Below are 25,613 nucleotides of genomic sequence, written 5' to 3'. Positions count from 1 at the left end.
TGATGCATCTCTAAAATCCTTTGTTCTTAGTGAGAAGGGAAGGGGCGGCATTAGAGTAGGCAAGTAGTGATCTGTTCAGTGGAAGGAGACTGCCACCATTTTGGTTCTCTCTGTCTCTTTTTCCTGTCCCCCTCCACTTTCTCTGGAGCAAAGAACTTTGGGTGTGACATCAGAAGGGCAAAGTCCACTCCATTCAAGATCAGGGATTGGACCAGTAAGGCAGGCTAGCTGCAGTCAAATCACCGGGCAACATTTTCCTTTAAAAGAAGAGGTCTGCCAACCTTTCTTCAGATCTTCTCAAGACACTCTGAAGATTCGATCTGAAGCACCCGAGAAGAACTCGCTGGACTACCTTTGGAAAAGTTGCACTTTCCAAAGACATCAGCCCGAGGTGAAGGAGTTATCCAGGCAGAAGAGAGCTCTGCCTTCTACCCACTGCCAGGGCACATTGGGGGGTGACATTTGCTGTGGACCAGGACCTGCCACTTTGCCACAGAATCTTCTAAGGCAGGGAGAGCAGAACCTGAACGGAACCATCCTGTTCTTGAGGACCCCTGAGTGTGCCCCACAATGGCCGGAAGACTAGACAGGCTGAAGACCTTTTCTGACAACCAAACTGGGCGTTCCGTGTACACGGTGTAAAATACTGGAGGGGGGTGTCTGTACACCTGCTCTTTATATGGTGGAGGAGAGGCACAGAGGACCCCAGCCAAGATTCTCCATTATTGGTAACGTAGTCGAGCAACCAAGGCCTAGCTTCTCAGGAGGTGATGCAGGCTGGTTCTTAAGTACAGTGTAGTCCCCAAACCCCCACAAAGGAATGTCCACACACTGTATTACTGAAAACACAGTCTTTATATAATTAATATTCAAGGTTATGTACACTTATCAAAATAACTCACTTTGTACTCAGAAATCAACAATGGTAAATATATACAATCCTAAAGTGGTACCACCAATATTATCAGATCTCATTAAAGTGCATATAAGTACTATACTGTCAGAATATCACACAGATCAATAACAAGGAAACCAGCAATAGAGATGGGAAGGAAAGCAAGATGGTTGAAACAATAGGCAGAATTATGGCCCCTACCAATAGACACCGTTCTGTGTGGAGATCCCCCCCACCTGGGAAACCTGTAGAATAAAGATATAGCACAAGCCCAGTCCATATATTGCTCAATAGTCTTATTCTCTCCTATAATGTTTTTACCCCCCCAATGTACCTGGTGGAGTAGAGTTCTTCGAAGAAGCGTCGATGGATCCTTCTTGAGTGACTCCCTTTAAAGCAGGAGCCACGGATCGTCGAGAGGCGTCGAAGATGGTGAACTTGGCGTCAACGGCATCGATGAGAAGTTTGAGGGTGCCGAGACCACAGCGTCGATCCAAGCGGTGCTCGTCAGCGACGTCCTGTGAGGATGAGGTGTGCGTGGCACCTCTGCGATAGATTGTTCAGGACCGCAAAGAGTTTCCGAAGAACTGTGGCCCAGCAAGGGCGTTGAGTCATCGAAGTCTTTGTGGCCTTCAGGTGGCGGGAAACCCACAGGCGGATTCTCCTCAGCGCATCAGCGTCCTCGACTTTCTCCGGCAGGATAAAGCGGTCGTCGGTGCGGATAAGGGAGTCCTTTGATTCAATACTCAGGCAAAGGTGCAGGCGGCTCCGGTCGCCGGCGGCACGGCGTCAAGCGGTCCCCTCTTCTGGGGAAACACAGCTTCGACGGGCCCCCAGCAGTTAAGGCGATACTTCGAAACCTGGACGACGGCAATTGACTTCAACGGCGGCGATGTCCGAGTGCTTCACTTCGTTCTCCTCTGCGGTCCCCGTCTCCGGTCGGCATATTTTCGAGGGTCTGACTTCCAGGGAGCTTCGGCGAAGATTAGCGGTGCTCGATGGTCCCTCGGAGCACGGGAAGAGGGCGCCTTACCAGGTCCTCTCTCGGATCAGTCTTCGACGAATTCGGCAGCTTTCAGATCAGGTCGAAGCAAATGCAACAGCAAGTCTTCTTCTTCCAGCTGGGCGTCGAGGATCAGCAGTTCCAGTTACTCTTCAAGTGTAGACACAGCTTCTGAACGCTTCTGAACAATTTCCAGAGTTTAGAGGTCCCCAGATATACTATTCTGTCTCTCATCCACACTGCTGGGTCACACTCAGCAGCCAATCATACAGAAGGGCATTCATGCAGTCAGTCAGCCAATCAGGCACACAGTGCATTCAGGCCATCCTCCTCCCTCTCAGACACTCACAACAAGGAATGTGGATTGGGACAAGTACCCAGCCATTCAACACTACACACTGCATTCAGGCCAGTTTCAGGCAGGGCTGTCTCAGACTTTGTCTCTCATACCAGAAACCAGACAGCCACAACAGGAAGTGCATATTGGTCACACACTCCATTCACCAAGGTCCCACCCACAGGGTGTACCCACAACATACAGTCACTGGGAAGGCTCCAGCCAGTCTGGCCTGGACTTCACAACAACACCATATATGGAACTTCCACCCAACAGCCAGTCAGGGGGAAGGGACAGAGTCAGGGCTTCCCAGGACTTTGGGAAAACAAGGTAACCGGCAATAGAAAGCAAGAGGCCACAGGGCCATCTTGTTTTCTATCCGGAATCAACTGATTCCAATGGCAGGGCCTGGGAATCCCAAAATGGAGGATAGTCAGAGCACCTATCAAATTCAGCATGGAGCTGCCACCAGTCCATACCCTGCTCTGTGGGCTACCCACAGGTGCCCAAAAACCTACACTAGGGGCACAGGGTTGTGCCCACATCCATTGGTGCCATAAGGGCATCCCATGGGTCTATACACCAAACCAAAAACAGGAAGAGCTGCACTGCCAGGAGTCCCACACTGACTCCTGAGCAGAAAACAATACAGAACACAAATGAAAAAGGACTACAGGACAAGGACAGGGAGGCCCCGTCCCTCCAATGCATTTCCAGCATCACACGCGACACCTTGAACAATACCAGCACAGGCTTTGGCCATCAGTCCAAAGTATTTTTTGCACTTCAATCTGCTTGATTCTGCATTGTGCCCTTACTGGGCACGTCACTTGCTATGCCCTAATCCACCGCTCAACGCCAGGACCTGAACCAAACTTCTGGAGAGTTGCATGCTGATTCTGGCCAGGGGTTACAACCATGGCTAGGCCCATCTGGACCTCCAATGACTGCCTCAACGACCTGCACATTTCTGGCCTCAAGAGCACCACATTGAGGACCGTCTTCTGCTAACTTGAACCGCTGGAGTGTTATGCACCAAACCCATCCTGGGGCTAAAAGCCTTACTTGACTTGGCCCAACTGTGAAGAGATCCTGGGACCACTCAGATATGCATTGCTTTGAGCCCCCTTCAACCACACAGAGCGACCACATTCACCCCTACTCAACACCTGCTTGCTGCTTGGGCCCACACAATCAAACAGGCATGAACCAAGCTTGATCCGTTAGCAACCAACATTTGATGTCAGTCAATTCACCAAAGAACCAAAACTAGGTACTGTTGATCACAAACTGCCCCCTCAGTTCACTGGGATCCCCGAAACTGGTTAGGTCACCTACACACCTTCTTTCACCTAAGACCCATCCTTTTGTGGTTGGTATTTGCCTTTCACTCCTGTACTCGTGCTTAAAAAGGCTATTTTTTTCAGTCTGTTGCTTCTTCTTTGTTTTACCACAGAGGTCAATATTTGTACAGTGTTTTCTATTTCGTATTATTGCAGATGGTGTGTTTAATTATAAAGTATATGTATATATTTATAGAACATTGATTGGACAGTCCCTTTATTTTGGACTATGCTACTGCATTTGGTTCACTACTGGATCACATTCACACCCTTCTTAAGAGTAGAGACTTCCCTCAGCCCACGTTACCACAAAAGGCAAAGGAGGTATATCACTTAACTGTACCTGTTTTACCTTTATGTGTGCATTGTGTTTTAGTTTGTAGAAGTGTGAGGACTGAGTGTGCCATTTTACACCCTACTCATCCTTGTACTCCCATAACTTGTCCCACCAGCAGGGCACTGTGGTATCCCACATTTCACAAGCTTCCTGCATGTCACACTCATCTGTGAGTTCTTACTTGACCCTGATAGGCTCTTCCTTCTGGTAGAAAGAAGAGTGGCCCTAACGGAATGAAAACAGGATGCTGCCGAAGCCCTGTTAGAAAAGAACTATGTGATGTTGCGCAAAATGGACGTTGAGTCTCAGAGGGAAGCCAGCAAAACATCTAGTGGGGAAGGAAGCGTCTCCAGTGGTGGCTCCCAAGGAAAGCCTAGGCGCCACGTCCCCCCAGAATTAGTCCAACCTTATGAGGAGGGGATGGACATTTTCAATGGGTTTGAAAAGCTGGAGTAAGCTTTCTATGTCCAGGATGTGGACGATGAGTTGTGGGGTGCAGTCCTGATGTGCCGCCTAACGACAGTCAGAACTGGTGTGATTATTCAGTTGACTACTGAGGGGAGGCCTATGTATTCCAAGATGAAGGCTGCAGTCCTCAAGAAGTTCTGAAAAACCCAAGAACAGTACCTCAAGAGTTTACCATAAAGGGGAGTCAATCCTTTGAGGCATTTACGCATCTGTCATTTGAAATATCTGAGTGGTTGGGTCACAGATAACAAAGTTGACACGTTTGAGGGCATGTTTAAATTGATTGCATGTGAGAGCGTCCTTAAAAAATGTGAGATGGAGCTACACCTGCATCTACCATAGACCCTTGGCAGCTTGCAAAAGAAACCGACGGGTTTGCGGCTACTCACCCCAGAAAAAGCTAGTGGCCATTGCATCCAAATCAGATGACAAATGGTTTGAGAAAAGTAAATCCAAGGAGGGTAAGTACAAATGTTTGCACCCTCCAGCTTCGAAACGGGCCCCAAAAACATGATGGGAAATTCCAGTCACCTGCATGGTCCGCTCCAACAAAGGGAGAAGTGAAGGCACCCCCAGCACTGGGGCGCCCACATTTACAGCCCCTCAGGGTTGCCTCACATGCAGAGATCAGAGACCTAGGAAGGAAGAGCTCATCTGCAATGGTAGACCCAAGCCAGCAGTAGTTGGCGCTACTCCCATAGAGGAGGAAGAAGAAGAGGAAATTGTAAAAGCTGATCCATCCTTCCTGCCTGCCTGCCTGCCTGCCTTCCTGCCTTCCTTCCTGCCTGCCTGCCTTGCTTTCCTCCCTTTCCTCCCTTTCCTCTCTACTATTGGTTTCATGACGTGTTTGTTTTGTTGTAGCAGTACTCATCAATTTCTCTTTCACACAGTCACTCTTTCCAAATGCTACGGGTCGCCCTTAGTAATATTATTTACAATAATATTAGAAAATTAGCTAATACGTATTGCTGCCTGATCGGTTATATTTTTTTCATAAACAGAGTGAACATTGTTCCTTGGTGTACGTCACCGCACTGTCACTTGTGATTCCAATTCAGCTTTTTCAAAACTATTTCTTAATGAACTTAATCAGATTAATTTCATTTAGTCACATCTGTTCCTGATTGTTTTCCCCTTTTATGCTCCATACAAATCATGAAATTAAGCTAATTATATATGATTATCCGCTGCAAAGAACGCTTTTCACAGTTTACTACTTTTAGTAATTCCCTTCAGGAGACTAAGGGCTGATTTGTTTTTTTTAATTAACCTACAAAGTACTGTAACTCTTTTAATGTTGAACTCAGTGGAGTTGTGATAAAGGATTAACCTTATTATTTGGGCAACGTTGAGATGGATGGTCCCTGGTGTTGGGACATTTCATGCCAATCTTCTAATTCCTTATCCCCCAATTCATCACCGGCATTTACAGATTAATCAACAAAGTAAGCAGTGGGTTGTCAGGTGTACACTTTAGTGATGCTTTGCTGCCTGTTCTTCTTTTCTGACTAAAGCAGAGAAGCATTTTACTAATTGATTCGGGTGAAGCTAAAGAAGCATAACTGTATAGTTAGAGTTAGCTATCTATGGATTATGCTTTGTTCATTCAGAACATACCCCCCCCCCTATGCGTCTTATTTGTAATTAGCACCTGGGGCACCTGCCGCAGCCGATTAGCTTGGCCGGATCACGGGCTGAATCCCAGGATCCAAGTCCATGTTCCAAGCAAGCTGGGAAATGAAGGTCCACGCTGCCATCTTATCCCCACCGGCGCTTCCCTCTGGTCTCCACTCCCCCCTCACAGCTTCCCACCTCTCTCACATGATTCCTCTGGTGGCAGCGCTGCTGCCTCGCCCACATTCTGGGCTGCAACGGAAATGGAGAAGGGGCTCTGCATGGAGCCCCACCTTTCATATCCATTGAGCCCATGTTAGGTATTTGTTTGACTGAACGGCAGGCTGTGAGCGCGTGTCCCGGTCATTCAAACAAATTGATTGCTGTCAGCACCTTGCATTAGAAACCCGGGCGCTAATAGCCGGTGGGCCGGACCAGGTGGTAATGCACCAGTGCCCATCATTAAGGCTCTCACTTCACCTGGTCTTATAACCTGGGCACAGGCAATTACAGTCAGGACCGGCACGCTGGCTTGGGTATTCTTGCTTAATAGTAATATTCTGGCCAAGGCAATACAATGGAATTTAAAGTTAACCTCTTTTTTTGAGAAATTCTGTGTTTAATCGCATAACTTTTTGTAATTATGCAGGTGATGACGAGCAAAGCGACTGGTTTTATGAGAGTGAATCTGGTGGAGCCTGCGGCATTGCCGGTGTCATTCCCTGGTGGGATCAAGAGGATCCCATAGAGCTGGAGAAAGAGCTGCCAGATCCTGTCTTCGAAAGCATCTTAAGTGGATCTTTCCCTCTTATGTCACATTCAGCCCAAAGAGGTAAGCATGACCCTAGTCATCCATTAAATGCATAAGTGATGTGGTTCGCTCAGCTTATTGAACAGAAAGTTAAATGCAACTTAGATCATATTCCCTGAAGACAATGTTGTTCCTGGCATCCAAGGGTTTATCAGTTAAACAGGGCTTTACTAATGGTTGTCACTGAACTTAAATTGCAACCTTATCACGTTTTTATGTGTGCGTTGAGCAGTAACTCTGCAGTGTTTTTTTGGGGGGGGGGGGGTTTGGGAACGCATGGTGGTACTAGAGTAGGGATCTGTAACCTGCGGCTCACCAGATTTTATTGCACGGTTCACTGTGATTTTATTGCGGGAATAACAGTGCCATACAAGTGTAATAAATATTGGATGAAAAAATATTGAAAGGCCTTTTACAGTGTACTTTGTAAAAATACCTGTTTTCTGGGGGGACCCCCTTACCTCTCCTATTCCTAAACTCTCCTTGTGTCCCACCCTTTTATCCCAATTTTAAACTAAATCTGTTTTTTTACACACCTATAACCCACCCCTATCATTACATTTTCTTTTCTTTATTTTGATATTTGTTCTGCTTTTAGGTATTTTCTACCCACTCTGTTATTTCTTGGAATATTTTTTCATCTTTGTAAATTTATTCTTTATTATTCCCTGAAATATCATCACTGTATGCCGTTTTGCACTAAGACTCCTATGACTCCTCACCATTGACTGTGATGGTTGGGGCTGATGGAAGGAGTAGTTAAAATATCACAATAGCCATAGGTTACATAACCATCGGAGGACTGAAAAGGTGTTGGTTTATTCGGGACTGCAGATTCCAGTCAGCGTTTGAGTTGATTATTCAGAATATGTCCACACTGTAGTGGCTGCACTTTGAAAGCAAAGGTACACTGACATAACCTACCATATCATACTCCTTAGAGCTAGTGAAAAACTGTCCATTTCAGTCCCTTGTAAGCAAGCTCTTTAAAATCAACACCAACCAAAATAAGGCAGCAAACTAAGGTGCATGAAGAGACCAGCATTATTCAGTCTATTTGGCCGGTAGAAGGTCTGCAGACATTCTCAGTCACTTCCTGGTTGCCCAGAGGTTATAAACCAAACAAATTGCATTGTCATATTCATACAAAGCAATATTTACAAGCTTCCATTGGCTGTTGGATGAAGCTCACATACATTTTTACATACATTTCTGCTTCTAATTGGGTAATCATCATCATCATCATCTTTAAGCCTGCCCAGGGTCTCTCCCACTATGCAAGACATCATGTCCCAGGCATCATCAGACCATGCTTCAATTGGTTGGCACCACAATATGCTGACCTCACTAAAATACTGGTTCCTGTTATTGATGTGGCCATTAACTTCTGGTGCGAAAGGAGGGATTGAAACGTTGCCCTAGCCAAAGAACTATCAAACTTGCTCCCATCTCTGACACTGGAATTTGGGGTGTTGAAGAACATTAGGAGGCACCTTGGTACCGTCGAGTATGGGCTGAAATACTTGGAGCTTAGGCTGGCCGATGGCGACATTGCTGGTACGTTGCCTCTTATTAAGAAGACACTAGATCGGTTCTGGTCTGAAGTGGAGCATGAGGTTACGTATCTGGCCCAACCAGTAATGCCCAGGAAGTATGGAGAGGAAGGGAGGCCGGGTCGCCATCTTGTGACTATGATTAGACAGTAGGGGGGAATAGCAGATGTTCGTAACAAGAGTGGGCAGGTAGTGTCAGACACGGAGCATATTCTTGATACATTTCTGGAATTCTATGAATGGTTCTATAGCCCAAGGGGATGAGCAGATGATAATTGGCTTCTTGAATAGTTCTGTGGGGCCTCCCTGTTGAAATTGAGCCAAGATGCTGTATTGAATCTAGATAACCCATTCACGTTTGAGGATATCTTATAAGCTATAATGTCAACCTTTGTCCAAGGCACTTTGTACTGATGGCATTACAGCCTAATTTTATAAAGAGTTTGGCCCTAACATAGCAGGGCATATGCGGAGTGTGTGGCAAGAGTCAATGCGGAACGGATCTCTTCCACCTTCTCTCCATGAGGCAGTGGTCATGTTGATTTTGAAGCCGGGAAAGGCCCCCCAAGATTGTGTGTCATACAGACCTATTTCGTACTCAATCTGGATACGAAAATACTGGCTGATAAACTGCTCCCCTATATGACATCTATTATTCACCAGGCTCTGTGATATGATATTGCATTTATAACGCACCTATACACAAGTGTTTCAAGGCGTGGCGAGGCAAGGAAGGGGGAACAGAGGGAGGACAGGGGCACCAATCTTACTAGGCCAAGTGACATTGAGATAGCGCAAGTGCAGGGGTGTGGGGAGGGGAAAATGCTAGGGGAGGGGGCAGTGCTGTACATGGGATCAAAACAATAACAAGAAGTGTGGCAAGCAGGTGGCAGGTACAAGGGTAAGTGCAGACAGCAGGTGTCCAAAAGGGCAGGTAGGGGGACTGTAGGGTTACAGATACAGACCCAAGTTCAATGGTTGCCAAGAGGCAATGCAGGTGTGCTCCTGGGCTGGTAGTGCTGGAAATCAGAGAGTAGCCAGGTGACCAGTGCAGTATCAGACAGGAAATCGGCAGGGGAGAGGAAGAGAGAAGGCAGAAGCAAAGAGGAAGGTCTTGAGGTGCTTCCAGAACCGGACATGGTACTCCTCGAGTTTCAGAGAGGCAGGGAGGCTGTTCCAGAGGGAGGTCCCAGCCGAAGAAAGGGATCTACCACTGATTTGTTGCTTGGAGAAGCAACTGACCCTGAGGGAGAGAGTTGGAGGTATTGAGGATCCAGGCCCATGTAAGCCTTATGGACAATACAGAGGGTCTTGAACTTAATCCTTGCAGACACTGGGAGCCAATGCAGAGATTTCAGTGCTGGAGAGATACGACCCCTGGACTTGAGGCCAAGGACAAGTCTTGCAGTCCAGTCAGGCTTTATTCCTGGTTGCTCCACTGCAGTGAACCTACAGCACTTATTTGCTATTCTCTCACAAATAGACCCCAATGCTGAGGTGGTGGCCACCTTTTTAGATGCTGAAAAGGCTTTTCATTCTGTTGGTGGAACTACTTGTTTTCCATTTTGTTGACGGGCGGTATCCCGTAATATTTTTTGGGTGTGGTTCAACTCCTGTCTTGAGGGTGCTAACGCTTGTATAGGACTCTCTGGTAAATGCTCAGCTGCATTCATATTGGGGTTTGGGACAAGACCGGGTTGGCCACTGTGTCTCTACAATCCCAATTGAGCCATTGGTGGCACGCGATAGGAAAAGTCATCGCGAACAGGGGATTGCTATGGGTGGGGGGCGGGAGCTGGTGTCACACTATACGGATGATATTGTTCTTCATCTTAAAAACCTGGTAGTCAATCTACTTCTGCTGACAGAGGAGGTGGAGAACTTCAGGGAAATCTGTGGACTCTGAATAAACTGGCCTGAATCGGTTCTGTTTCCACTAAAAGAGTACAGTAGAGTCCCAGAATGTATGTTCCTCTTGGTGGCAACAGAGGTCTGTCCGTTATTTAGGGATACAGGTTAGCAGGAACCGTGATACCCTAATGTGTTGGAACCATTTGGCGTACTTACTGGAGCTTTGGATAAAAATTGATAAGTGGGGGACCTTGCCCATATCACTGATGGGACATATTGCTGTAGCCAAGATGGTGCTGGTGCTAAAATTGTTACGTTTTCCAAATTGTCCCTGTGTGGCCCTAGCGTTCTTCTTTGAGCTAAGAGGGTTGATTGTTAGATTGGGATGGAATCCTAAAAACTCCCGGATTAAATGGGACACTCTAACCAAGCCTTATGTGGATAGTGGGTTGACCGCCCCCTATACGGAGGTATATTTTCTGGCGCTGGTACTCCACTTTGCTATTTACTGGATGCTGGGAGCTGTTTCTTATCCCCATGTGCGTATTGCGCGGTGCTCGGTCCCATTGGTTGTAATATCCATGCGTGGAGGAGAGTTCTTAAGCGATTGAAGGTGGAGTTTCCTTGTGCCCTGACACTTATATTGAATTTAGAAGCCTTGCACCCGACGTGCAATGAGTCAATAGTAGGAGTGGGAGGGTATGGTATGAGACATATGTTTGATATGTACCCAGAGGTTTTTTTTGTAAGTCACGATCCATTTGTTGCAAAGGTGGGCATGAATTCAATCACAGATTTCAGTATTATCGTATGCGGGTGGCCTGAAGACTGTGGTCCCCATCTTTTCCGAGGGAGCCAATAGAAGTGCCATTGTTACAATATCTTATAAACTCGTCTAACGAGAAGCATGTAGTCTCTTCCATCTATAGTGCGATTGTGCAGGGTACCCGAAATGTGGAATTGAATTGTAAGGCAAAATGGGAGGCGGCAGTGCTCCAGATAAGATTTGGAAATGGGAGTATTTTACTCCCTATTCTTTCAAGTTGGGAGTAAAATAATTTTTTAGGGAGTAAAAGTGTAAGTCAAATTCACAATGCAAGTATTTTATAAGTGAGTAAAAATGTGTTTTAACTGGAAAACTTCATGTTTTTATAATATTTATTTATTTGCACCTAGTTATTCATGCACATTGAAAGATAAGTTTACTTCTTCGAATCAGGCAGTTAAACATAGTAGTTTCTTTCTGAGGTACTACGTGCACTACTGGTCCAAACCACTCCGTGGAGCTGTGAGGGTCTTTTTCCTATTTTTTGTTGGGAGTATTTTTACTCCCCATTTGAATTATTTTGGGAGTATTTGCTAATTTGTAGAGTAAATGTGTATGATGGACCCCTTATCTGTAGGGCTTGGAGGTGGATGTGGGGGCTACGTTTTCTGATGAACAGTGGGCTTCTATGTGTGAGTGTACACACACTGGTTGCCATTAGCACTAGACTTAAGCTTATTCAATTCAAAACCTTGCATAGGGCTTATGTAACCCCTGAACGTCTTAGATTGTTTGATTCCACCAAGGATGATGGATGCCCTAGTTGTCTTGCGGAGTCAGCAGACTTTATTTGCATGTTATGGGCATGCCTTTACATTAATTACTTTTGGAGGGAGGGTAACTATTATATTTACGAGGATGTTAAGTCATGATGTACTCTGTGAAATGCCATGATGTATGTTTGGTTGGCTCCCAGGACTACCAAAGCGCTATCGCAAATTGCTAACTACGAGTATGATACTAATGCAGCAATGTATTTTGCTAAAATGGGTCAGCTCTACCCCCCTTCATCAGCGACATGGTTGACGATAATGACGTGGTTCTGCAATATTGATCACGAGTACTGTGCAGTGACTGTGGCAGCTAATAATAATCCAAGTAACATTTAGGGCCCCTTCACAATGTTTCTTGATGCCCAGCAGCAGGGTGGGAGGGAGCCATAAGTCATTTGAATGGGTTCAGCAATATTTTTGTGGTTTTCTGAGACACTGTGCTCCCGGTCAGAACAATGGCAAGCGGCATAGATGGTTATGTCGCACCTACTGTACTGTGTATACATGCATTTGTTGAGGGGCTATTGTGCACTGTTCTTTCTCCTAAATGTATTGTTGGGTGTAGTACTCTGGTCAGTCGCATTGATCTGCTGCATTACATTGTCTGTGCTTATACCTGTATAAGATGTGAACCTTAATAAACAAAGTAAAAAAAAAATGTACTACAATCTCAATATTCAATGCCGGGCCCCATCTTAACCTTGGACAGCTCATCCTGTACCCTCCTTCTGATACCTTCTTCTGCGTGCAGGTGCCTGATTTAATTTGCACGTGACGTGCATAGCTTATTCATTTAGTGTGAGACCAGTGTATGAGACCTTCTAGCTTCAATTTATTCTACCTGTTGATGTGGTGTTCATGCATACGTTGAACTGCTTTAGCCATAGGGAGCGCTGTGGATCTATCTTGCTGGTGTGTTATTGGCAATGTTACGGCGTGCACCTGGCAATTAACTTTGTGTAGTTTTGTCTGCTAGCAACAAAATGAACTCTATTGCTGCTTATCTAAACATGAACTATGGGAAAGGCCTACTCGTGCAGTTTCAGCTGTTATCCCTTTCTCTCAGCCATGGCGCTTTGAGTTGTCTGAACACCATTGTGGACCAACACAATTCCCTGTTCAGCTATTTAAACTGCAATACTGTGTTTCATTAACCATGTGTGGTGAAGGGCTTTGCAAATGGAAAAATTGTGTTTCTCCTGTAGTTTATAATGAAGTTTTATATATGTGCCCTACCTAACTGTGCATGCCACCGTTTACTACGTTCCCACTCTGTGTATTCAGCAACCAAACGCTGCCCACAGTGTGGCAGCTAGCTCCCTCCAGCTTGGCAAACTAACACTATACTGCTTGTGTTACATTCTTCATGGCGGGGCTATACACAAAATAACATCTTACTCTAGTTTTCATATTCTATATGTTTGCTCTCATTTAGGTATGGCGGGCGCATGACCTTGCATGCCACTTGTCTTACTTGCACCATCACATTCCCCCCTCTGTTCAGTTTATTGACCAAAAGACCTTTATCCGCCATCCTGTCATACTCCTCCTTAGACATCCAAGCACTACTGGCTCCCCCCACAAGCTACCTCCTCTTCTCACATATTCCTCTGGTCTACAGGTCATGAAACAGCAGTCCCCATCACACTCACAAGCTACCCAGTGTAGGGAATAATTTGCAGGGTCATGAACCTAGTTCCGGGTAGTACAATTGGTCTCTCAATCGGGACCATCCTTATTTGATCTGGGGAATATCTGTGTATACATGTGCACCAGGTCAGAAGTACCTTCTATAGTACCAATAGTACGGAACATCATGTTACGTTTTTAAAGGCATCATACCATTACTGCAAAGGCTTTACTAAGCCGGGCAAAAATGCAGACCTTTTTTTACCCCCTAAAACCCTTTCTCAGCATATATATGTGGGGGTAAAAGAAAGTAGTCATTTCTGGCCGGCACATTCATCGCATAGATCCTTTTTAAACTCTTTACAATATCCCATTATTATGTGCAATTTGCACATACTTACCAGTAGGAGAAGCACTACAACTTAAAATATTTTACCCAGCCAAGGACACATGAGAACATCCAATGATACCAGTCCTCCTCTACTACTTCCTTTTCCATTATCATCTGCAGTGTGTGCAAGGCAAATATATAGCATCTGTTAACTGCCATTCTGTTCATCGTTCGCAGGGGTGTGGGTGTACAGGTTGTGCCAATTTCTGTACAATTGCCTCCCTCCATAGCAGTGAGAAGATCTAGCACATACCTATTCTGGAGAGCAGTTAGCCTGACGGCCTGTAATTCTTCCTTAATGGTGTTAGGCCCCTCTCTGTGGCGTTGTAACAATTCCCACCTTGTTATCTGGAGCCATTTGGCATTTGTTGCCCCCTGTACCCGCGGGGCCAGCAAAGATGCAAAAAATAGAGCTGCCTTACTAAACAGCCTACATTTTACCAGTATTTCCGCTAATCTGTCTGTGGTATTGTGTGAGAAATAATTCTCTCTTACTCCTTTGTAAGGCCCTAGTCCAACGAGCCCCCCTCTTGTTTGCCACATCTATCCACAACATGGTTCTGGGGTACTACAAGCGCTAGTAAGTGCAGGGTGGTTGGAGAACAAATACCATTCCACCGTGGTGGGAGGTACATGTATGCTCATGTGTCGCAGGACCAATAATGGTCCATTAATACTGCCGTGCCCAATCGCATACCCAGCAAATCCATTATTCGTTTATATCCTGTGTTTTTCCGTAGGTGCACTGTGTTGTTATTTCTGAAGCAACAACGGGGTTGTCATTCTTTGTATATGCATGGGCTCTCTGTTTACATCAATCCATGTGCGCAAGTTACCCTGCTTCCCCCAATCAGAGAGGCACTTACTGTCCAGGAACATTTTCTTCTGCTAGTCCATACTTGTCCCCATTATACAGAGCTGTGGTCTGGTCCAACACCATGGCAACACATCCCGTGTAACATTGGTGCATTTATTATTTACTTGTTGTTAACTGACCTCCCCTCTATGTGGCCCTATATTTCACTACTGTGTTTTCTCCAGCCAAGATATCCAACATTCATTGTTCCTTAATATAATCCTCTGTAAAAACATGGAAATTATCCTAACCATCTACCCATTGTACATAGGCCCAGTGGCCTTGGAACAGCCCTCTTGGAACAGACAATGTGCTGTGTCTACTGGTATTTCTTGTGCTACAATCGTGGGGCACCCGTGGCATGAGGTATGAGAGACCAAACATAGCAACTTTCATTCAATCTCTGTTCCCATTTCTTGCATGTATCCATTGCAAGTGTTATCTAAATCCCTCCTATTTATTTATCAAAGATAAATCTTTATTATTTCTCTTGTTTATATTTATACCTCCTTTACTTCTTATATCTACTTTACTAATATTTTCTACTACTTCTCATATTTATACTGTGTTCTATCCAAAGGGGAAACAAAATAAAATATTATACACACTACTTTTCCATGAAACCTTTGTTCTAAAAGAATAACGTTTGCCAAAATGTGGAGCTGAAAAATCAGTCTCTGTGTGCTGCTGCCCGCACTATGTTAAACTTCAAATTAATGAAGGGTCCTACGTGAGGGGTCAGTAATACGAGGCAGAGAACTACGTTAGACGTTTTATTAAAGTAAATGTTTTCAAATAAATCCTCGCTTGCTCTACAGACTAAGGGAACAATATCTAGCATCTGTAATGGCCCTCACTCTAAACAACAAACATTCAAAGAAAATGATAAAGCAACATAAAATAATAAATAATATTGAACAATGTTCAGATTATCTTCTCTTGTCCTAGGTAAGATCCTTTCCCCAGGTTTTAAAGCCAGCTTCAGAAAGTTCAAAGGAAAAGAAAAGTCTTGAACCAGTTCTTATCAGTTCCAAATCAAAACAAAAGTTCATCAAACAAAAGTCCACTGGTAATAATCCTCTGGTTTGGTTGAACAGATCACCTTCCAATTCTAGCAAAGAAAATTGCACCAATGGTAATCCTGGTCATCTTCTCTTCAAATAGTTACTTTTAGGACTTCTCCAGCTACAGCTTCACAATGGATTAGAACGTCTGCAGTACATTTGGTATCTTTGTCAGGATGCTTCTCTTTGGGTTGCTGCTTACTTTTAGCAACCACTCTTTTACTGTCAGTTACTATGAGAACATTCACTTTTGTCTCCTAGTATGCCACTACTACAAACCACTCCAATGTGACATCCGCGGAAAACTTTGTATACCACCACATTTCCAATACTTCTACCACTGCTTTGTACTTCTAAATTATCAGGCAAAGTCTGACAAGATACTTCAACCTCTCCAGGCAGGCAAGGCACCCCTCCCTTTAGTGACTTTCTGAAAGGGGGCAGCTTCTTTACCTCATCCGTTTATCTGACTGCTACAAGGATATAATTATGACTGTTCAATACTTTGGATGTTTTTGGCATGTATTGACAAGTCATTTCAATCTCTCTAGGTAGGCAAGGCACTTTTCCTTTTGATGAATTCCAAAAAGGGGCAGCCTCTTTGCCTCTTCTGTCTGTCTTACTGCCGCAAGGATAACCTGCCTCTGCCCACAAGACTTACTTCCTTTCAGCTTCAGCAGTCTTCCGTATTACAGGTTAATTTCTGTATGTTTGTTATAAGCACCCAACTCCCCTTCCCCAGCTTTCTCAGACCTTTTCTGCCCAAGCAATTACCCAGAAGCCGTAGTTCTGCTCGTCCAGCTTCAGGGAACAATGCCACTCTTATTTCTGAGGCCAAACTTCACAGATTTGGTGGATGGGTTTAAAAAAGACTGGTTTCACTATGAAAAGTGATCGCCTCTTGGCTTGGGTAATGCTTGTTTTCTCTTCAGTATATGAAAAACCAGAGGGTGTTTCACAACCTAGTCCCCTGGGATCCTGTAGTCGAGTGGCCAGGGAAAGCCCATCACTCTTGGATCCCGACACTGGGGGTCAACAAACGAGGGAAGATCACCTGGGTAGGGGGTCCTCAGGTTGTGGGGAGAAGCACCTGATGGTGAGACATGGTATCCCCCCTTTTTCCATAACCCATCTAACCCCTATCCCTGCTTACTTTATGGGAAACTACAGCTGCCATAATTACTCCCCACTTTACATCGACAACACTACTGAGCCGAGGAAGATGAGGAATAAGGCCAGCAAGATTACCTCGAGTGACTTGCAATGGCTCTGTCCCCGTAATGAGGCCAGCCAGAGTCATGCACGTAATCTTAAATATACACACCTGCCACTTGTTAACGCTCCCTGTCAGGATAAAAGGTGGAGCACACAGGCACATTCTCAGCAAGGCTAGATACGAGAAAGAACAGCTCATTAGGGGCTGATGCAAACCAGGCTATGAAAGTTGGAAGACCAAAGGGCTGATCGGCAGTTGCAAAGAACGAGAGCGAGCTAGGTGAGAATTCCAAGGTGCCTAAATGGGGCCCATGACCCTCTCTGGTGAACAACGAAGTTGGGGAGGAGCAGAGGATTTGTTGGTAACGGCCTTGACTGCTGCATGAAGAGCGTTGACGAAAGAAGACCAATTAAAACGACCGGGGAGTACCAAACGGAGATGGCGGCTCCATGTAGCGCACCTCCCGCTGAGGACCCCTGGCAAGCCCATCTGAGGTTGGAGGAGGGGCTAGACGCAGGACCCCCCGTGGCAGAGCAGAGGTATCGTTAACTAACTCGAGTGGGGGGGTTAGAGCTGCTCTGCGGGTGCCGCAAAAGTGATCCACTGGTCCCCTGAACGCAGCTGGCGGTTTGAAAACACTGAAGAAAAGCCATAGTAGGCAGGCGGCCACAAGTGGAGGCAAGCTCTCAAAGACGAGCACATCCACCCACAAAGAACACTGGTGAACCTGAGCCCGCGATTACGTGCCAGGTGGCTGGCATGGGCCGAGCTGGTACGAAACTGTGCAAAGTGAGACACCCTGTTGGAGCAGTGCAGCGTCCGGCTTCGAGGGGTAAGCACTGGCGGGAAAGACACTGAGACCAGCACGGTGCAGACGGTCGCCGGATAATACCCGCTAACCGTCCATTGAGGGGAGATGCCACGAGAGGAGGATATCTACCCGAGAGGAGGAGGATCCCCACTTGTTGGAGCCTGCATTGTGGGGAGGCGGATGCCAAGGGGGGCCGCCGCAGCCCCACTAGATACACCACTGCACCCGTCTCCGTCAGACAAGTAAGAGTGCTGCTGGGCACGCGTAGCCCCCCATTACCCCAAGGTCCAGAGCGGGGGAGCCAGTCCCAGGGCTGGCAACGACTCTTTAGCACCGGCCATCTAGTTCTTGAGCCAAGCCAGAGGGAGTGGGGGGGGCCGCTCCCCTCTGCCTGCGCTGAGGATTACCTGGTGGGAGTGCCGCCAGGACTCCAAGGGAACTTGGACAAGTACAAGACTGCCAGTTTAGACGATATCTGATCCGCGGAGTCCCGGAGCACAGCGGCTGCCCCACCACCACCGTGACCCGTGGCCTGGACCCTCCTCTCTCTCTCTGTGGATTGGTAACTGCAGTAACAATATACAGTCTACAGAGCCACGCAGGGGTGCGCTGAGTGGAGTTGTTCCGGCCACAGTGCAAAATCAGCAGGAGGGGGAGTCTCGAGCCCGCCTGAGGATATATACCGAGGTATGACTAAGAGGGCAGAAGCCAAGTCTTGCTAGGGGCATAGCACCAGCACGGGAAGCGTGCCGCAACGTGGAACAAGGAGGAGTGCATGGCTAAAGAAAATGAACAACAGTCCCGCCCGACATTCTCCCAGAAGGAAGGTCTGTGCAAGGGGAGCGAGAAGATGTTGACACCCTGTGAAACCGTGGACAAGACGCCTCTCTCGGGCCAGGAGGAGCCACTCAAGAGTCTGCATGGGGGCCACCAATAGTCAGAACTTGGCCTGGTACTGGCAGAGTTTTTTGGGAAGATACGAATGACCAAAGAGCTTTATATTGGTCATATATATCTGTGAGAGTTGTATGACCGAATCACTAAATACCTAAAGCGCGCTTTTTCATTTTAAAAACAGAAGTCACCCTAACAATAAAGCTTTTGTAAATATCAAGCATATACACAAGTTTGGCCATCAAAAACGTTACCTGTCAGATTGGAATGACCGCTAAGAGCTCATAATCACTTGCAGTGTTGTGGATCAGCCAGACTCGGAGCAAACATATTTGCTTTATATTTAAAAAATGACCAGCAGTAAATTAAAAATAAACTGCAATAAAATGCTGCTTCTTTGGCAATCTGCCGCGCTAGGCATTGGTCTAGTCAACCTTGTTGTAAATACATATATGGTCTGATGGTCTCTTTAAAGCCGGTTAATCATTTTTCTTCCACAAAACCACACATTGCCATCCAGCTATTGATCACTGTAAAATAGTTCCCACTTTTAAAAGATGATCTGGAACCACATAAACACCCTTTATAGAGAATTAATGACCATCAGACAGGGTTAAGAATAAGTCATCAAGCAGAATTTTCAGTATTGACCACTGGGCAATAATTACCTTGCAAAGTATTAACATTAAGGTAGTGGATTGCCTCTAATCAATTGACTGGCAGTTAGCAATAATGAGAAAAAGCAGGGTATTTCCTTCTTGCTTAGAGTGAAATATCACTCTCTAGTGGTAAATGCACTTTTTGGGGCCAGCATTACCAATATTCAACTTATGTTGTATTATCAAAAAACATATTAGTTAACCATAATGATCTCATGGGATTATCAGTAATTGCAAATTGAATAGTTGAAAAACATCCCACCCAAAACCTCAGCCTCTCCTTTGCAGGTTATAGCTCCATAGACCCTCACAGAAATATCCACCGTCCTCCGTAACCCCTCACAGGCACATGCACATCTCCATAATATGTGCACCCATCATGCACAGATCATGCTGCATCCCAAAAGGGTGTCATACTCTCAATTCAATCTGATACACCAACACATGCCTAGCACCACACTCCAGCCGGTCCGCCACAGACCAAGGGCGCAGTGCTGTACGCCGCAGGTGTTGGGTGCCGCACAATGGAGCCACAGATCTCTCCCACTATGCTCCTCGCCACACAATCTCAGCTGAACCACTCCGCCGTGGACTTGTGATGACCCCAAACAGACCCGAGGCCACAGCCTGAAACCCAAGAACCTCTACGACACAATCCTCACTATGATATGATATATTTTATTTATATTGCACTCATACACGGGTGTTTCAGAGCGCGAAGGTGTTTTATGACAGCTGGAGCCCTCAAAGTAATCCCCACAACTGCACAACTCTATCCCACCTTTATCCTAATAAAGGTAAGCAGAGTCACCACAGCCTTCTTGGCATCTTGAGATTGCCCCTTCCATCTCCAAACCCCTGCGTTATCACGCTCTCCTGTGCGCTGTACATACCAGTTCCTGCACCCTCCGATTTCCACCCACCGGCACTTCTCCCACCACACTGCACCAGGAATGAATTCGACACTCATGATACGTCGAACACCAGCAAATAAGTGACGCATCCCTACTCTGTAACCAAAGACAGATATGCTGAGATTAAAGACCCACAGAAACCCCAAGCACTGAAAGTCCATTCTTCATCCACCTATGAATTCTGCCTGCCCCCCTCTCAGCAATCCCTAACCGCCTGCAGCGAATCACTGCGGACCCGAATACGGTGGCTGCTCTGCTCCGCCCCCACTTATGAAAATATAAACCTCTGACTCAGATTGTGCACCTGCCCTCCACCCTTAACGAGCAGTTATCCCATCAGCGCAAGCCCGCAAACAACATGCCTCATTTGGGCGAAAAACATGCCCAGGGTGCTATGCTAAATGTCGATATTCCTGCTACGCCAAAAGCTGTCATTCCTACCGCCCAATGTGCCATGCCCAATGTTATTTACCAAGTGCTTTTACTTATAACGTCCAGTATGCTATGCAAAACCGCCCCAACTCGAGAGGTGGAGGGGTAGCGCCCCTAGCCGAGGAGACCTTTCCCTTCCATAAAATCAACTCCTCCTTAGAAGGTAATGAGGATATTTTATCTCTTAAGCTAGCCATATTTCCCACCTGCACCATCACACACCACATCATCTGCTCCCCCCGACCACTTATCCAACTTCTAAGAAAACTTCCTCCATCTCCTCAAAGACAATCTTAAGAACTCCTCCAAAATCATCCTATTGGGTGAATCTAGGCCTCAATGACCCTGAAGACTCTTAAGCCAAAACCCTTTCCGAAGCTACGCCCTAGGATTCACACATCGCATCACCAGCCCCATAACATAGGCCACACTCTAGACGGGATAGTGGACCTCAACTGTCAGTCATACATCACTTCTAACTCCCCATGTCAGTGGTCGGATACCATACCATCCGCTTCTCCATCCCTCATCCCAAGAAACACAAGCCCACTACCACCTCACTACCCCCAGCAAAAGCACACAACTTAAGAAAGCTGACAAAAGACTACCTCATCCCTTTCCTAGACATTCCGGAAATTCAAACCACCATTCTCAAAGGATCCTAATACACTTGCAGTCCTATACAACACATGCTGAAGCAGGCTGTCGATACAATTGCCCCCTCATAGCAAGGAAAGCAAAACCCATCAGGCATGCCAACTCTTGGTACACCCCTGAGCTACTCGAACTACGAAACAAAAAGTGGACAGCCCAGTCCGTCTGGATAAAAAAAAAAACACTGACCCTGCTAAAAGGGAATTCGCCAAAGCATTCAGATTCTGCAAACATAAAATAATGTCGGCCAAATGCACTTACTTCAATATTAGGATCACAAATGCCAAATCAGACGTCTGGGACATTTTCTCTATACTCAGGAAACTTGAGACCCCAGTCCTCTCCCCTTAATCTATCATCAAAGACGAAACATGGTGCACCAACATTCAAACCACCATGAGGAACAAAATAGACTTGCTCAATATTAAAACATGCACCACCCCAAATAGACTGGGTTCACTGCACCTCACAAAAGCAGCCCCTGCCTCCAACACACCCCCTTCAAACATACCTCATTTCTACTTCAAGGACATCTCAGAATTAGAAGTGCACATCATTCTAAAAAATCTCAAACCCTCATAATGCAAAGGCGATGTATGCCCTGCCACAATCGTTAAGGAATGGGCTGACATCCTTGCCCCCTTCCTCACAGCCTACATCTCCGCCTCCTTTGCCTCTGGACTGGTCCCATCATGTCTCAAAGAAGCCTGGGTACTCCCACACCAAAAAGAGAGAAAGAAAAACACCTCTCTAGACCCCTCAGCCCCAAACAACTATACAGGCCTATCACAGCAGTCCCCTTTCTCCTAAAAATCCTGGACAGAGCAGCCTACCTTTTTAGATTCAACACTTCCTAGAAGAAAACCAAATACTAGGCCTATGCCAATCAGGATTCTGACCCGGCCGTGGCACAGAATCTACTCTACTAGATCTAAAATATGAGATGGACGAAATTCGGGACAGTGGCAAACCTGCCCTGCTCCTCCTTCTCGACTTATCTGCCACCTTTGACCCAGTGAACCACAAAATAATCTGCCACCACCTTACCACATCGGCCCACTTCTCGCACAAGTGAACAACCTGGATCGCCTTGGTAGAAACATGAGTGTTTGCTGAAAACGTGAGCGCTTCCCCCGACCCTATTCAATGCAGAGTCCCACAGGGCTTCTGCATCTCCCACGTTATGCAACATCTTCACCAGCCCACTCTTTAATATCCTAGACTCCAGTGGTATAACCTATACCAACTACACAGATGACACCCAAGTCCTCCTCCTAACAGATATCTACGAAGAAGACTCCAACACAGCCTACTCCATCATCCAGACTTGGATGGCGGCAAACGGTCAATGCCTCAACGGGGACAAGACCAAAATCCTGCTTATAGGTCCTGCGGCGACTCTAAAAAAACTCAACAACCAATACTCCACATTCCTGTTTGAGAACATACAAATCCCGGTCTCTCCCACTGTCAAGACTCTAGGAGTATACCAAGATGCCATCCTCTTTAGGTCCCGACAAGTCGGCGCCATCGCCTCATCTTCAGCATACTGCACCAAACTATTGAATGCAGCAAAACTATTCCTCTCCACAGCTAGTTGCATCACCATAGCTAGACCCTTCATAGGATCTAGGCTAGATTAATGCAATGCCCTATTCGCTAGCACCTCCTCTAAAAACCTCCAAATACGGCAAGTCATCCAAAATAATGCACTCCAGGCAGCTCTCAGCATCCCTAAAAGGGAACAAATCACGACCGCAAGAAGAGAAGCCCACTGGCTGCCCATCAGAGAGTCCTGTTCAAAACATTAGCCATTTCTGACAAGTTCCTTGCTAACTCAGCCCTGCCTTATCTCTCCCAGAAAATAAGAAGATCCCACTCCTCCAGGCCCACCAGAGCACCATACACCGACAGATTAATGATGCCTAAATTCAAACGCACAAAAGCAGGTGGAGCTAGCTTCCCTTTTATAGCGGCCAAACATTGGAACTCACTGCCCCTATCCATCAGAGCTGAACTCTCCCATGGAGCCTTCCGCAAAGCACTCAAAACCTGGCTGTTCAAATACGACCAATATGTATTGTGTACTATCTCATGCCAATGATAACTGCATGTGTATACCTTGTATCATATGCCTGAGATACCTGTATTCGCTATGTATCATATGCCTAAGATTCCTGTAACAGCGCCATGATGCTCTTTGGCTGCTGCGGTCTTTATAAATGAATACAATAAAATAAAAATAAATAAAATATGCACACAACCCAATGCCCACTACCAGTCACCAGCGCATCCCCATATTGCAAGCATTCCCCTTTCTACATAAACAGTGCAAAACTTTCCACCCGTACTACCACAGGCACATGCCCAAAGTCCCTCTAATAAGCCCCATCGTTCACTGGGGAAGAAAGTCGAGGGTAGAGGAGTTGTAGGAATGAGAAAATAGGAAAGGAAATGAAGGGTTGGAAAGTTTGTCAACTTTAGAACTAGCAGATCAATGTCACAATATCTTTACTACTCGGCTAAATACAGGAGTATAAAGGAATATATTGCACATGCATAGACCGGTTTTGATTATGGTTATTGTTAATGTTTCCTAGCTCTCATAGAGCATGGGATTGTGCTACATTCATGATAAGCATTGGGTGATTCCCCCATGGTTGTCTTGCTCATTTCTCTAGTTAATTTCTCTAATTGGTCTATCGGCCTTCCAAAATTACAATCCTTGTCTTTTTCCCCTCAATCACACAGAGAACTTTGCATTGCGAGGAACTTTGCATACTGTTCACCCAAGACATTAACCATGTCCTGCTTACATCCCACCCATCCAATGGTTTGTGTCCTTGCCACTGAATACTCCCTCAACCAAACCCTTTCATCGTCTGTATCTTCTGCCTCACATATACCCATAGGCATGGGTTTTCCCAAGGCAATGTCATCGAACGTCCAGGGCCACTCTCAACCCATCAAAGGCATAAAGTTCTTGAGAGTTGTCGAGAAAGATAAATGTGACATTGAAATTCTGTTTGCTAGTGAATCATGATATTACAGCAGGAATGAATCTCTGTAGCAATATATGCCCTAACATTTAACCAGATAAACAGTGTTGCTATATTTGTGCACAATGCCTTTGTGAGAACCTTATGCTTTAAGGAAGATCAGGAAGGATTCTTGGTGATAGCCAAACCTTGTCCACAGGCTCTCAACAGCTCACTCTGTTCAACGTATATGGCCCCTATAAAGATGACCTTGTTTTGGGAAGGAAATCCATTGGTTTTGGATATTGCATAATGATAACCTTGATGTCGTAGCAGGTGACTTCAATACTCCCCTGGGCCAGCACCTTGACATGCACTCCTAGAACAGATTTGCTCAATCTAGAGCGCATCCAATGTTCCACTGGCTTCTTTCTTTCGTTGAGTATGGGTGGCCCCCTCAGCCTAGGGGGCCGCCCTGAGGATCTAAAGGGCCAGGGATTGCGGTGGTAAAGGGTGAATGCTCACATGGGAACGGGGCTGCTGAAAGACATTGAAACAGATCGGAGCCCCTCTGTTGTGAGGGTGGGCCTCACGTGGTGGACTTGGACCCCCAGAAGAAAGAACAGTTGGGCCAGGGCCATGCGCCTGGAAGGGACAGAGTCTCATTGAGCCCAGCCAGCCACCAGTGACAGTACTATAAGGTACTGAAAGAAGGGGCCTTACTGAAGCAGTCAGCCCCATTGTGACATGTTCTATTCGTTATATGTTTGTTTTTGTAGTTCCTTGTATATTAAATGTTATGTAGTGTATATTTTATAAATAGTAAGCGTTAAAGAGTGGGGTTATTAGTAGAGGGAATATTAAGTAGGACTGTTAAGTAGGGGTAGGAGTCTAAAAGTATAGATAACAGAGTAAAGGGGAGGTACCCTGAAGTTAGGTAGTGGGAGGAAGTAGCGGCCTGCCTAGGCAGAGGAGACCACCCACAGAAGCCATCAACTGACCTCCCACTCCATATAGGTGGTACCTGGTGTTAATGAAGGGGTCTTTTTTCCTCACACTCGCCTTAAGGGTCTCAGAGACCTTGCCAAGGAAGGGTGGGTTGACAAAGCAGATCGCCAGTTAGATGGAACTCACGTCAGGGGAATTTTAGGAAGTTATTAGTAAATTAGTTTAAAAATGAGCACATGTTTTTATAGGGAGCTCCTCGATGGGATTGCTATAAAATTCACTTCAGTGTCTTTGTCCATTAGTAAGATAATAACATAGGGTGTAGACCAGTTCCTGTTAACAGCAATTTTATTTTC

At 46.0% G+C, this 25,613-nt stretch overlaps 1 protein-coding gene across 3 annotated transcripts in view; it reads left to right on the top strand.

The window, feature by feature from the left end:
* Nucleotides 1–25,613, top strand: part of GPATCH2 (G-patch domain containing 2) — a 1,007,975-nt gene that overhangs the window by 145,088 nt on the left and 837,274 nt on the right. For all 3 annotated transcript variants that reach the window (XM_069608577.1, XM_069608578.1, XM_069608579.1), the window contains exon 4: nucleotides 6,647–6,829. In XM_069608577.1, the coding sequence (XP_069464678.1) occupies nucleotides 6,647–6,829 (183 nt within the window). The remainder of the gene's footprint in view (nucleotides 1–6,646; nucleotides 6,830–25,613) is intronic.

This window comes from Ambystoma mexicanum, chromosome 4q, assembly GCF_040938575.1.
Source record: "Ambystoma mexicanum isolate Mex_15411 chromosome 4q, UKY_AmexF1_1, whole genome shotgun sequence".
Taxonomy (NCBI): domain Eukaryota; kingdom Metazoa; phylum Chordata; class Amphibia; order Caudata; family Ambystomatidae; genus Ambystoma; species Ambystoma mexicanum.
Note: the sequence above shows the minus strand (reverse complement) of the source record. Positions and strands in the feature narration are given on the sequence as shown.